We start from the raw sequence: 13290 nt of genomic DNA, 5'->3' as shown, positions 1-13290 counted from the left end.
AAAAAACAACAGACAGATTTTTGTTCAGCTGGTTTCAGGGGAGGCCAAGGCTGGCTGGCTCTGGAGGATGTTATGGGTGGGAGAGCAGAGCCCAGGTCTGCCTGTCTGGGGCAGGGGGACCCCAGGGCCCCAGTGACACCAAACAAGGGATGGGACAAGGAACACAGTCCTGGGTGGAGACACAGCTGTCCAAGTGCCTGCAGAGATTTTTCTTGATCTCTTTTTTGTTAAGTTTAATTTCTTTATAACCTCAGACAGCTGCAAACAACGCACGAAGCCCTGCTGGAGTTGCTTACAAGGCTTTGTTATTCAAAAAGTTTATTTGAGATTATTAGCTTGTGAGATCATTTGTGAAGGAACAATCAGATATAGAAAGGAAAATCAGCCCCTCTGCCTATGGTTACCCACTGCTGAGGCTGTAGGCGAATCTCTGTACAAACCTGAGCACTCCACAATAAAAACCCACTTACTCCAGGAATCTAACAGGGCTCCAGCCTACAGCAATCAGTTAAGAAGCTGGTGGGGGTTATTTGGCTGCTTTTAATATTTGTTCAGTCTAAGGAAGCTTAAATTCTTCAGCAGGGGTGAGCTGCACTGCTGCCTGGGTGTTGTTGGAGGTTGAGTCAAAGAGAACAGGATTTGTGGATCTGAGGTGGTTGAAATAATTTTCCAGCCTGCTCTAACCACCTTCTGAGGGGACTCTGATGGTGGTGGCAGCTGTGCAGCCATGCCCACTGTTAACTGCCTTGGAAAAGCAATGTAAGAGCAGAAAAAGAAAAAATGAATCAGGAGCTGAAGGAGCAGGGATGCTGAAGGCAACTGCTGGCATCCTCTTCTACTCTCCTGTGGGGCAACAAGAGGAGGTACTCAGTAGAACAGCTCAAGGACTTCCCAAAACCTCTCTGCAGCAGTCCCCAGGACTCGGGGGGCTCTTGGACACTCACCTTTGCTTGGGGTCAGCTTAAGCATGTCGACCCCAGAGAAGATCATCTCCTCTGGGTCTGGGGTGCCAGCAGCAGCACTGGGAGCAGCAGTGCCTGCAAAGGGAGGGCAGGATATGGGTGCTGGACCCTGGGGCTGCCCCATCACCCACCCCCATCCCTCTGAGGGCAGCAGGGCCCCCAGTGCTGAGTGGGGGGCAAGGGGGGCTCATGGAAAGCCCTGACTGCACACCTCAGCTCCAGCTACCCACGGGGGGCTGTGGGGTTTGGGGTCCCTTAAAGCCTCGACATCCTGGCACTGGATGGGTGAGGGGTGCTCCCTGAAGCCTGGATGCCCACCTCTCCTAGCTCTCTCCCCAGGATGCCCACCTCTCCTTCCTCTGCATCCCCTCCCTGGCCACCTACCAGGGCAGTCCAGCTTTCCCCGAGTGGCAGTGCCCTCAATCTTGGTGCCATTTTTGTAGCAGCACCAGCAGTAGCCAGCGGAGGGGAGGCACTGCTTGGGCAGGTAGTCGCCGTTCTCATCGCACTGGGGGCGGAAGTGGCCCAGCAGATCGCTCCCAAAAGCTGCCTCTGCTTGGCACTTAGTTAGCACTAGGGCAACAGAAACACAGGGGACACTCCATCAGCCCCCAGGCCCTTCCCCTCAGCGGGAGATTCTGTCCACAAACAGTTAAAGGTGAACAAGCCCTGCTCAGGGACATTTCTGAGGTTCTTGGTCTGACCAGGGATGGAGGATTTGGGGTGGGGCTCCAGCCTTTTGTTCACCCTACAGGCAGAGATGTTCTGTGATGTCCCAACAGCCACAAAACAGGGGTTCCCCACAGAACAAATAGGTCCATGTGAGATATCCCATGCCAGCATCTCCCTGCCTGTGCCCAGCTCCGCAGCCCCATCCCCAATACCTTTCTCTGCTGGGATTGTCTTGCGGTCCTCAGCCTGGGGGTTGTTGGCCATCAGGAACAGCAGCCACTTGTGCATCCAGGACTCGAAGGACTGCAATGAGAGGGTCCAGCACATTAATGGGCATGGGGGAAGTTCACCCCAGGGCAGCCATGTCCTGAGCTCTGGCTTGGACAGGGAAGGTGGTGAACACCATCCCCTCCTCTGGGTGGGAGCAGCCCAAGCCTGGCTAAAGCCAGACGTTGTTTATCCTGATAAATGTCCCTTCCCAAAGCACTCCTGGACAGGAGGCAGGTGGGACAGGATGACAGTGACAAGCACTGACCTTCCAGTCCATATGATTCATGGTGCTTCTCAGGTGCTTCAAGTTGTCCATCAGGTTGTCCTTCAGCTCCGGGAACTTCCTGCTGGGGTCTCCTTGCTGTAGAGCAACCACCACAGAGAGGGCAAAGAAAAATGAGGTGGGAGGGTGGGGGTTGGAGTTCTGCAGGATCAGCCAGACATGCTGCAGGAGGTCAGAGCTCCCACCAGCCCTGAGCACCCCCAGAGACCCCAGACCAGGGCAGGGAGCAGGGGACCTTACCAGCAGCAGGTGCTTCACGATGTCCTCGGTTTTGTTGCTAGCAGGGGCCTTAAACATAAGAGAAAAGGCAAAGGGGCAGTGTGAGCACGGCAGCAAGGCCTGAGGGCAGCAGGGATGCCAAGCAGTGGTGGACTTCTCTTACCGAAAGGTCTTCAAAGGATGCAGGATGCAGGACATTCATCACCAGAGGTGTGTTTGCCTTGGCCATCTTCATCTTATTCACTGGCATGGCATCTGCCGAGGAGGGAGAACTGTGAGGGGACCCAACTGGGCTGGGTGGTCCAGGAGGGTCCCGGAGGGATTCATCCCTTCTCCCCCTCCACCTCCCTGCCCATGGGGCTACTGACTGCCAGGCAGCTTCCTCTGCAGAGCCTCCAGCTGCAGGTTCTGGGAGGTCTTGGTCAGCTTGCTGATCTGCCCGCTCTGCTGGTACACGTAGTAGACGGTGACAGCCTGGCCGGCGATGAGCAGCGCCACCAGGATGGAGAGCGTGGAGAAGGCGGCTTTGCGCCCCAGCGCAGCCCTGCGGGACACGCGCAGGGAGCTCAGCCGCCCAGCGGCAGGTGACATCCTGCTGTCCCCCCCTCCCGGGGGCTTGCAGCCAGACAAATGCAAATTCCCCCATGGCAGAGAGCAGAAGTGAAACCTCAGCACCCCTCCAGAGCGGGAAGTGAAACCCACAGTGGGGGCGGGGGAAGGGGGGGCACGGGAGGGGGACCGAAGGGCGCTGCCAGGGGATTTTGGGGAACAGCATCACTCTGGGCATCGCCTCTGGGGGATGATGAAGCCGCTTGGAAGGAATCTCGCTGGTCCATGGGGCAGGGGACTCGACTCATGGGATGCTGTTTAAAATGTTGTGCCCGATCCTGCCCCGCTGGCTGAATGTGGCGCTGTCGAGGAGCAGCGGTGCCCGGAGGTCCCCCCCTGTCCCCGCGGCCCGGGGCGGAGCGGACCCTGCCCGGCCCGGGGACAAGTCCCGAGCGGGACGCGCTGCGCGGGCGTCTGCCTGGTGACTGGTGACGTCACAAATCCAGGGCTTCTGATTGGCTGCAAGTTTTGGGTGGGGTGTCCCCCCAGCGGGGGTTGGGACGTGGGGAAGAGTTGGGACATGGGGGGGGACAGGCCCATAAAGCCATTCGGGTCCAGGGTCCGCTCCTGCCCCATGGCCACGCCTTCATCCTGCCCGTCCCACAGTCTCTTCCCACAGCGCTGCTTCCCCCAGAGCTTCAGGCCATGGCTCCACGCCCCACCCTGTGAGCCTGGCCCCCCCCACCGCCACGCCCTGTCCCCTTGGCCCAGCGGGGCAGTGACCCCTTTCATCCCGCTGCCACCCCGTGCCCTCCCAATCCCACAATCACCCAATTCCCCCATCCCACAGCCCCCCGTGCCCCTGCCTTGTCTCACAGACCCTCCCATGACCCTCTTAGCTCCACAGTGCCCCATTCCCACAGCCTGCGCCCCATCTCCTGCCCCACAGTCACTCTGTGCCCCTTTGACCCCACTGTATCCCCTTCCATCCCACAACCATGCAATAACCCCCCCTGCTCCACATCCCCACTGTGCCCACTTTGCCCTCCCCGTGTGCCGCATCCCCGTGTCCCCAGCAGTGGCACCTCTGGGTGTCCCCAACGCTGAGCACACCACTGGCGCGGTCAGAGATGAGGTCCCGCTGCTCCTCAGCCATGGCTCCGTTGGGGTCCCCGAAGAGAATGAGCACCCCGAGAGAGGCTTCTGGAAATACCCTCGGGTCCCCACCCCGCCCTGACACCCGGGGGGGGGGAAGCAAAAAAAAATGTCCTATTGGCTGCTGGCACTTGCATCACTCGTTGTCAGGCAGAGCTCTGCTGCAGAGGTCTCCAGTTCAGAGATGATGCTGGACACAACCCTGAGCTCCACGGCCGCTCTGTGGGGCTTCACTGCCCACCCCACGCCACCAGCAGGTCACCGTGCCCCGCTGGTGACACCGGTGCCAGGGGCCCAGAGGCTCTGGTACCCCCAGGGGGGCAGGAGGTGAGAAAAGGGGGGTGGCAATGGGGAGGGTGAGAGGAAAAGTGTGAGGAAGGAAGTGAGGTGCAGAGCTGGGACAGGGGGGTGGGACACCATGGGGAGGACCCCCCACACCAAAAGCTGAGCAGGAGCCTCCGTGGGGGCACAGTGCCAGGGTGCACCCCTCCTCCCGGGTCTCCTCCCCTGCTGCTGGGGAAAAGCTGCACTGGGGCTCAAGCCCCTCCTTGAGGGTCACTCTGGACCCTCCCTGTGTGGGGGCTCTTGGCCAGCGCTTCTCAGGCGGAGGGGATGGTGACTGAAGGATCAAGGGCTTTCAAGCCCTCCTTCCTTCTAGCATTACCCTCTTTGCTTTGCCTGCAGCAGCTTCCAGGGGCTGAACCCCCACAGCCAAGAGAGAAGAAACAGCCCCTCAATGTGAGCAATCCCAAAGCACCAGTGAGAGCAGGGCAATGAGGGTCTCCAGCCCCCCACAGCCCCACAAGGGCCAGGAGCAGCCATCCACACCATAATGCTGTTTTTGGAGGTGTCACACAACGTCCCAGAGCAGCCCAAGGGTAACAGACCCCCATGTCCATGCTGGGCCGAGGGTCACTCTGAGCCCAGCACCAAGCTGGCCCCAGCGTCAGGGCTCAGCACAACCATGGCCAGAGCTCAGCCAAAAGTGAAACTGCAGATGTGGAGGTGAAAGTCCTGCCACAACCTACCTAACCAGGCACCACTGGTTACCTGGCAAACCCCCTGGGGCGAGCAGGGACATGTTTCAGGCAGGACAGCCCTGGGAGAGCAAACGAATGGATCATTACAAAGCACTTAGTAGGGTGGGGTCTCCTGGCAGATGCTGTTCCTGGAGGAAATGTGGTGGGTGATGCTCCTGCTTTCCAGGTGGGAAATTGCAGCCTGGCACAGGGGAAAGGTTTTGGTGCCTGGAGCCTGGTCCTGACCCTGCAACCCATCTGAGAAAGGCCTGGGCACCCAGGGATTCACACAGCACTGCCCCAGGGTGTCCATCAGCCTCACCCCAGGCCTGTAGCAAAGCTGTGTTTAGAAACCATCAGATGGGTTTGAAAAGAAAATAAAAAGGGAGAGGAGATTGAGAGAAAATGGAAGAAACAGAAGTAAAAAAAAAAAAGGAAGAAAAAAAGGGGTGAGGGGAAGAAAGAACACAAAAGCCTTCCATACTTTTTTTGTCTCTGCCCTCATGGACACTGGGACTTTTGGGGGACACACTGGTTTTCCTCACAGCCCCAGCCCACACTCAGCTCCTCATTTTTGGGCCACAATCCCTGCCTGGAGGCCACGCTCCTGGTGCATTCCGTGACCAGCCTCAGCCATAAGGGGAAGCAGAGAAAGTCAGAACAGGAACTTCACAAACAAAACCCCAGCGATTCCATGGAGCTGGGCCGGCTGTGCAAACCACAAACGTGGGTGATAACCTGGGGGTGAGGAACATCCCCTTCCCAGGCAGGCTGAGCCCCTCCAGCCCCAGCCTGGAGGAGGAATGTCAGCCCCAAATCAGCCCCTGCTCCACACACAGACATTTCCAGTCAGTTCTTCAGTGCTTCACACACAGCTTTCTGCCCAGGGCTGTGACACCCGGTGGGTTCTCAGTCTGTGAACTGATTTTCCAGGGAAGACAAAGACACTTTCAGAGAGCAGCTTCCATCCTGTCTGACCCTCCTCACTCTCCCATCACCTGAGGCTGGCAATGAACGGTCACCACCCTGTTACCCCAAGGCTTTGTGTTTGGTGCTGCCCATCAAAAACTTCACAAGTCTTTTTTGAGGACAAAAAAGCCATCTGGAGCAAGGAGTGATTTCAGGACTCTGATGAGGACCAGGCCAGCAGAGCAATTATTTCAGGCAGTGAGGTGGAATAACCCAGTGGGCATTCACAGGGAGTCATTCATCACCAGCTGGGCCTTGTCTCACAGCTCTCAGCCCCAGACCCTGCACAAAGGTTTGGGAACACACCCACATTTCTCACCGAGCCTAAGGTGACACCCTCAGTGACCACTGACTGTGTCTGGGCAGGGAGCACAGCCCCTGAACAGCCCCATGCCCTCCACAGGACGAGCATCCCTGCTGGGGTGACACAGGGTGGGCAGGCAATCACTGAAGACAAGCCAGTTGGGTGAGGCCAGGAGTGTCCAGAGCCAGGAGATCCATCCATGCCACTCTGACAGGAGGGCCTTTCCCTCCAGAAAGCCCCAGGACATGAGCCAGGAAGCTGCTCTTTGCTGGGGCTTTGGTTTCTCTTCCTCATTCATCATTTCCCCTTTGGGGTTATGCATCAACACAGGAAACTGCTTCAAAGACATCAGGTCAGCTAAGAAATCAAAGCAATTTTAACCTTTAACTTTGCAGTGAGCCCAGGCACCAGCTTGCCCATGGCACAGCACTGCCAGAGCAGCACATGGCACAGGCTGGGTGTACAGCAACTCAGCTCAGCCAGCCCTGTGTGCACCTGCATGGCTCCAGCTTCCAAGGACTAAGGGTTAATAGAGCAAATCCACCTTCCCGTGGAGCAGACACCTTCCCCTTTCTACATGTGGTAGAGGCTGAACCAACCTGGACCAGGGTGAGCAGCAGAGGGAGTCAGTGGAAACATCTCCCCCTGCACTCAGATGAGCAGAGCCTGCTGAATTTTTGCTGCAGCAAAGGTCCTGTGTTGGATTTCTGATATAGAGCTCTCCCCAGATGTACCCCATGAAACAACCATGGTGATGTCCCCTGGGACAGAGTAACTCACATGGAACACATAAATCACTAGACTGGAAGAGACCTTTAAGATCACTGAGTCCAACCCAGCCTCAACTAAACCATGGCACTGAGTGCCACATCCAATCTTGCACTAACTGTGGCTTTTTGTAGTGTAAAAAGCATTACTAACAAAATAACCCAAAAACAACCAACCAGAAAAATTGCAACAAACAACTAAAAACCCCACTAGCAGGAGGGAACCTGAAACCCCATCTGCTTGATCTGCCATGCCCTCAGACGTGCCACGCCTGCGTGGCCAACAAGAACAGCAGCTTTCACTGCATGCAAAGTGTATCAAAAACCAGAGTGGAGCTGTTGGTAACAGTGTCCCATTCCCTGCTCCCTCCTCTCTCCTGCCCCCTCCTCCTTCCAGCTCCATGTTGGCTGAGCTGCTTCTGGTTTCATGTTTTTGACATCTCCACAAGGAGTTCAACCACCACTTTAAGGACAGGAAAACTGATCTGAATGGCAAATGGTGCATGTTTAAGGCAGTAAGGGAAGTTTGTTCTAATATTTTCCATGGCCACATATAAAATAACAAATAAAACACTATGGCTGTGCCAAGGGAAATGCTGGCTTAGGAACAGATATCCAGGCACAGAGAGGACTTCTTCCACAGAAAGGGGAAGTGATGCATTAAACAATATTTTGCAGAAAATCCAGCAGCAGTTGCTTGTTCCCAGTCCAGCTTTTCCAGGAGATGGAAGAAGTTATGACTCATTTTAAAAGCAGCTTTTACTATATGAAGCCCAAGACTCCTATGGCTTTGGATCAGCCAGCCTGGTTCCCCTCCAAGCCAGAGACCTTGCTCCACAGCACAAGCCATCTGTGGATGGAATTACCTGAAGCCCCTTGGCTTCTGAGCACACCCCAGTAAGGAAACACAGAGCTAAACCGAGGTTTAAGAGAGCTTTAATAACAGAAGGTGCTGCGCTGGTTACAGACGACGTCCACGGCGACCGCCCTTCCTGCGAGTGCTGTCGGAGGGGATGGGGGTGACATCCTCTGCAGGGAGAGAATCCAGAGCACAGTTACCTTCCAGAGGCACCCCAGAAACCACCTGGGCACAGCCATCACCCAACACCTCAGCACCTGGACACCACAGGAGCTGCACATGTGCAGAAGGAACTCTCTGTTGAAGGTATTTGGAAACTTGCCACAGGCTGGGTACCCTGTGCAAGCAAAAATTCCCATCTCCCATCCCACTTAAACCACACAGCCACAGCAGTTCAAAAGAAACACAGGATGTTTGAAGAATTTTCAGCACAACCACCACCACTGCATCTTGTGACTTCCCCACAAAGTTCAGGAGTCTCCCTACAACAGCTGGAGAACTCCATTATTACTGAGTCACCGAGACCAACCAGGTATTTTTAGGTGCCAGAACAGCCATGTGACATCAGAGGAGCAGCAACAACCTGCTCCAAGCTGGGGTTTGCCCTGCACACAGAAACCTGGGTTCTGAGTGCTGCTCTCACCACCTACTGGTCAATTTAAGGATTTGTTTACATGAAATCCTTTCATTGGTGCCATCTAAGCAGCCATGAAGAAAGACCCGAAGTAAAGATCAAGCAGAGCAATCATTTCACTAAATATTCCCTTTTTTTCTCACTCACCAATGCGGCCAATCTTCATTCCAGAGCGGGCCAGAGCTCTCAGGGCTGACTGAGCACCAGGTCCAGGAGTCTTGGTCCTGGAGGAGAGTCAGAACCAACAACCCCTTTAATGACCCAGAAGCTGCACACAGTTTACAAACAGCCAGGAATATGAAAGGCACACTTTCCCCATGCCAAACCACTCTCTTAGTGCTCCAAACCCATTCACCACCAGCCCCCACAGCCATGTCCCCATCGGTGCCCCAGCCCTGCTGCTGTACCTGTTGCCCCCAGTTGCACGCAGCTTGATGTGCAGGGCAGTGATGCCCAGCTCCTTGCACCTCTGGGCAACGTCCTGGGCTGCCAGCATGGCTGCGTAGGGAGAGGACTCATCTCTGTCTGCCTTCACCTTCATCCCACCGGTCACACGGCAGATGGTTTCCCTACAGAAGGAAAAGGTGATGCTCAAAACAAAGCCATTCCTTGCTCCTCCCCCAAATCAGAACCTATTATTTCCAATGTTACCAGATCAATAAGCCACACAGTACCCTGAACACCATCTTGATCAGAAGAGCTCACCAAGCCACCCAGTTAATGTATATGCACCGTGCATGAAGCTCAGCAGAAACTCAAGGATTTGGGAACCTCTTGCCAAGCCCAGCTTCTGCTTTCACACCCGAAGGAGATGGGCACTGCAGTGAGGTGATTCCTGCCCCATACTCACTTGCCAGACAGATCAGTCACATGGACAAAGGTGTCATTGAAGGAGGCAAAGATGTGGCAGACGCCAAACACATTCTCTCCTTCAGCAACCTGGGGTCCCAGGCTGATGACCTGCTCTTCCTTCTTCTCCTTGCCCTTGCGAGGTGCCATTTCTGAGCAACAACAAAACAGATGTATGAGTGTTGGCAGTTTCTCAGCATTGTTCAAGAATTTTATGAAATTCCTGCTATTTCAACCTTTCACCAAGCAAGAAAAAATGAGTTACCACTGGCAAAACAGAGGTACATTTCTTATAAACCCCTTAATTCCCAGCTTTGCTGAATCCTGGCACACAGGCCATCATCTACTGTGAGTAGATGTTTAGTGGAGTCTCTCCTGCTGCACTTCATGGCAGCTGATGTCCCCAAGTCCCACCACAGCAGTGCACAAGGGAGCTCTTTTCCTTGATAATCAGCAATGCTGAGCACTTCCAATTGTTTACGTGGGTTTAAGATAACAAAACACCAAACCAAACCATTACACAAACCCAGGATTCTCAGAAAGCTGCGAGTCTGTAGACATTTAAGTACCAACTTGGGCTTTTCCATACTACTGGTCTCCCAACCACATCCTTGGGACTAGCCCAGCCAAGTTTCCTGCTCCCGAAGCCTACCCCCAGCGATGGGAGACAGCAGGGGCTGTGCTCGGTTTGATGGCGGCGGATCCTGGGCATCCGCTCCCAAGCACAGAAAAACGGTTCCCTATTGCCCTCTCCTGCCAAACTCCTGCTACAGCCGGCGCCCTGCACAAGGGAGATATCCGGCCGCTGCACAACCCAAACACAACCCAGATCACCCGCGGCCATGCCCCCTCCACCGACTGCCCTGAGCACTATAACATCGATTTACAGCAGTGTCTGCGCGGCCACTTCCATAGCACCGCATCCCCTCCTCGACCCATCCATGGCGCACGGGCTCCACGGACAGCGCTCTCCCCAGCGCAGCGAGGCCCGCATGGAGCACGCAGTACACGCTGTATCGCCGGTATCGAGCTCCGAGCCACGAACGCGCCGCGTTTCGCCGCAGCCCCGACCGCTCAGGGTCCGGGGGAAGGCCGGCCCGGGGCCCAGCAGCCCCAGCCAGGCGCTCCGCTACTCCAGCCCGCGGCTCTCCCGCGGCCCATGGCCCCGCTCCGCCGGGCGCGCCTCCCCCGCGCCCAGCGCGCTGCCCCGCGTAGCCCCCGGTCCCGCGAGGGCGGGCGGCGGGCGCGGAGGCGGCGGCGAGGCGCGGGCGGGCGGATGGCGGCGGATGCGGCGCGGCCCGGACTTACCTGCCCGTCTGCTCCGGCGGCTGCCGCGGAAAGGAAGCGGCGGGGTCAGGGGGCGTGGGTCACCGCCTCACCCGGAAGGGATGGCGGGAGGCGGCGTGTCCGCTGCCGCAGGCGCAGGGCTGTGTCCCCATCCTAGTCCCGATATCTCTGGGTCGGGCCAAACCGTGACCGTCCCTCCCGAGGCCGGGCCGGGCCGGGCTGATCTCCCCGGCATGGCGCGGCCGCCTCTCTCCGCACACAATCAATTCTCCCGCCGGCCCGACCTCCCCAAGATGGCGGCGGCCTTCCCCCGGCTCCCTCCCCAAGATGGCGGCGTGCTCGGGGATGTTTGCGCTCCAGACGGAGCCGGCCCGGTAGAGCTTTGGAAACGAACCGGTTTAAAAAACAACCGGAGGGAAATGGGTGTAATTCCTAATTCCAGCAAGCATCCTGCTCACCCCCGGCCACGCCGCTGCAGCCGGCTGTGCCCCGGCTCAGCTACAGCCAGGTTGGGGTGCAGGCCTTTCTCCCTCGCTCCGCTGTCGGGGCTGAGCATGGTGAGGGGTCCTGGGGGTCTGCAGGCAGCTGCTTGTCCCTGCCGGAGCCCTGACTGCGAGGAGCTGCTGGGGAATTCACCCACAGGGGGATGTGTGTGGTGGTTTAATATGTGTGAGTGGCATATTTTTGTCAAGGAGGTGATGGGAGAGGTTTCAGTCGCGGTGGGTCTCTCAGGAGCTCTGGCAGTGGATGGGAGAAGCAGAGACTGCAGCTGTGAACCATGAGTGATGGTGCAGGAACACCTCCCTGAGCTATGATGGAGGGGGTTTGTTCCTCAACAAAAAGAATGTCAGTTTGTAAAATTTTGCATAAAGGTTGTTCAACAAGGCAATATTTTCTGTTTCCAAGTGATTTAAAAAGTGCTCAGGAGGGTAAGGATGGGGAACACAAAAAACCTTCAGAACAGAGGCACAAAAAATTGAATTTATAGAGCTGATGAAATGCTTCCTGGGCATCATCCGGCCCTGCTTCCAGCTGCTCCACCTGGTGCTGGGCTGCCTCTGGAAAACACAGAGCTCTGAGCCACATGGGCTGGGGTGTGGGTGACAGAGCAGGAGCACCCGTGGTCCCTCCATGGGAACGCCTGACAGAGCTTTAGATCTGCATCCAGAACTGTGCTCAGAGCTGGGCTGGTGGAGGAGAAGCAGCTGGACAAGGGAGGCTCCTTATAACAGCACTGCTAGCGAGGCTGCGCGGTCCAAAGGCCTGGAAACATCTGCAGGGAGGGTCCAGCACCTCTGCATCACTGAGCGCATTTGGTGCTGGCCCGTCAGAAACTTCTGCCTCCCTTCTCATGTCCATCTCCTCTGCAGCTGTGGGGTGCTATGTGTTTTTAGGGTAGCATCCATTTCCCCATATTGCTTATCCAGATTTCCCATACCTTTTCCTTTCTCTGGCCAAACATTCCAGGATGCAAACCTCTGGGCTGCCAGCAGGAAAAAGAGATTTGATCCTTAAGGCTCCTTGTCCTGCTGGCCCACCCACACCCTCGCTGGGATTTTTCCCTGGGAAAGCTCTCTGTGCTCAGCGATGCCACTGTAACTAACCCCTGTCTTGACCCTGTGAACACCTTCACTTGCTCCTGTGCTCGATACACTTTTGCCACTGCATCAGGGATCTTCCTGTTTGGATATTGAAGGAGAGGCTTTTAAAATACACATTGGCAGAGCTGCTGTAATTCCAGCCGGGAGCTCTGATGGCAGCGGCCTGATTTGGAGGAAAGGGGAAGGAAAGAGTCAGCAGCAGAGGTCAGCCTGTGTCAGGGCATGTGTGCTGTGGGTGCCCTGTCTGAGGAGGAGCCTGGAGCTGGTGAGGGGTGCCCAGGCAGCCAGGCAGGCTGGCTTTGTCCCCAGGGAGCCATGTGTGCTGCTCTGCCTGTGACAATCCTCCAAAAGGACGAGCCTATGGATATTCCCCTGGAACAGATGCAAGCCAGAGACAAAGAGACAAGCCTCAACTTATGGGCAACAGGCTGAAATAACCATATGAGCTGCTAAAAGAATTAACCCACTGGTTCAAAATCCTGTGCTGCCCTCAGCCCCAAAGTTGCTGGGAGACAGACTGCTCCACTGGGCAGGATGGAGTTTTCTCCACTCCCTGGGACACATTTGCCCCTTTCACTTTGCCTTACACTAGTTCTGGTGTGTCTGCAAGGGAGCTGCCTGTCCTGCAAAATGTTCCTGGGGCTGGAACGCCCGTTCCTGCCAGCCTGTCCTGCTGCTGAGGACAGCGCTGAGAGCATTCCCTGGCTGGGATGAGAAGGGAGGGGGCTTCCAGCAGGGGCTGCAAGGATTGCGTCCTCCAGCCTGGCTGGGAAGGATGCTCAGGCCACTGTGGGGTTAGTGCCAGAGATGATGTGTATTTGCTTTGAGAAATCCCCCAGATTTAGTTCCTTAATGGGTAATTAACATTCCAGCTGCTCCTTGGTAATAGCC

The 13290-nt window shown here is 56.3% G+C and overlaps 2 protein-coding genes across 2 annotated transcripts; both read right to left on the bottom strand.

Annotated features, from left to right (window-relative positions):
* Positions 1 to 283: 283 nt before the first annotated feature.
* Positions 284 to 4135, bottom strand: CD74 (CD74 molecule). Its single transcript, XM_054287988.1, has 9 exons — positions 4041 to 4135; positions 2775 to 2950; positions 2561 to 2661; positions 2428 to 2475; positions 2170 to 2265; positions 1847 to 1937; positions 1347 to 1535; positions 945 to 1037; positions 284 to 843 (listed from the first exon to the last, which is right to left on the bottom strand). The coding sequence occupies exons 1-9, from the start codon at positions 4109 to 4111 to the stop codon at positions 836 to 838; spliced, it is 873 nt and encodes a 290-aa protein (XP_054143963.1). The 5' UTR covers positions 4112 to 4135; the 3' UTR covers positions 284 to 835.
* Positions 4136 to 8089: 3954 nt separating this feature from the next.
* Positions 8090 to 10922, bottom strand: RPS14 (ribosomal protein S14). The gene is made up of 5 exons (XM_054288009.1): positions 10820 to 10922; positions 9513 to 9663; positions 9070 to 9231; positions 8810 to 8886; positions 8090 to 8198 (listed from the first exon to the last, which is right to left on the bottom strand). The coding sequence occupies exons 2-5, from the start codon at positions 9659 to 9661 to the stop codon at positions 8131 to 8133; spliced, it is 456 nt and encodes a 151-aa protein (XP_054143984.1). The 5' UTR covers positions 9662 to 9663; positions 10820 to 10922; the 3' UTR covers positions 8090 to 8130.
* Positions 10923 to 13290: the final 2368 nt, after the last annotated feature.

Source organism: Melozone crissalis, unplaced genomic scaffold, assembly GCF_028551555.1.
Source record: "Melozone crissalis strain CALT ecotype California unplaced genomic scaffold, PUWL_Pcris_2 ptg000061l_1, whole genome shotgun sequence".
NCBI lineage: Eukaryota > Metazoa > Chordata > Aves > Passeriformes > Passerellidae > Melozone > Melozone crissalis.
This window is presented reverse-complemented; position numbering and strand designations above follow the sequence as displayed.

Excerpts from the sequence above, each read along its gene's own strand:
- CD74 (XM_054287988.1), bottom strand. The coding sequence starts at position 4,111 with ATGGCTGAGGAGCAGCGGGACCTCATCTCTGACCGCGCCAGTGGTGTG. Across the intron at positions 2,951-4,040 it reads AGCGTTGGGGACACCCAGAG|GGCTGCGCTGGGGCGCAAAG; the intron begins GTGCCACTGCTG and ends CGTGTCCCGCAG. Across the intron at positions 1,038-1,346 it reads GGGAAAGCTGGACTGCCCTG|GCACTGCTGCTCCCAGTGCT; the intron begins GTAGGTGGCCAG and ends CTCCCTTTGCAG.
- RPS14 (XM_054288009.1), bottom strand. The coding sequence starts at position 9,661 with ATGGCACCTCGCAAGGGCAAGGAGAAGAAGGAAGAGCAGGTCATCAGC. Across the intron at positions 9,232-9,512 it reads GTGACTGATCTGTCTGGCAA|GGAAACCATCTGCCGTGTGA; the intron begins GTGAGTATGGGG and ends TTCCTTCTGTAG. Across the intron at positions 8,199-8,809 it reads AATGAAGATTGGCCGCATTG|AGGATGTCACCCCCATCCCC; the intron begins GTGAGTGAGAAA and ends CTCTCCCTGCAG.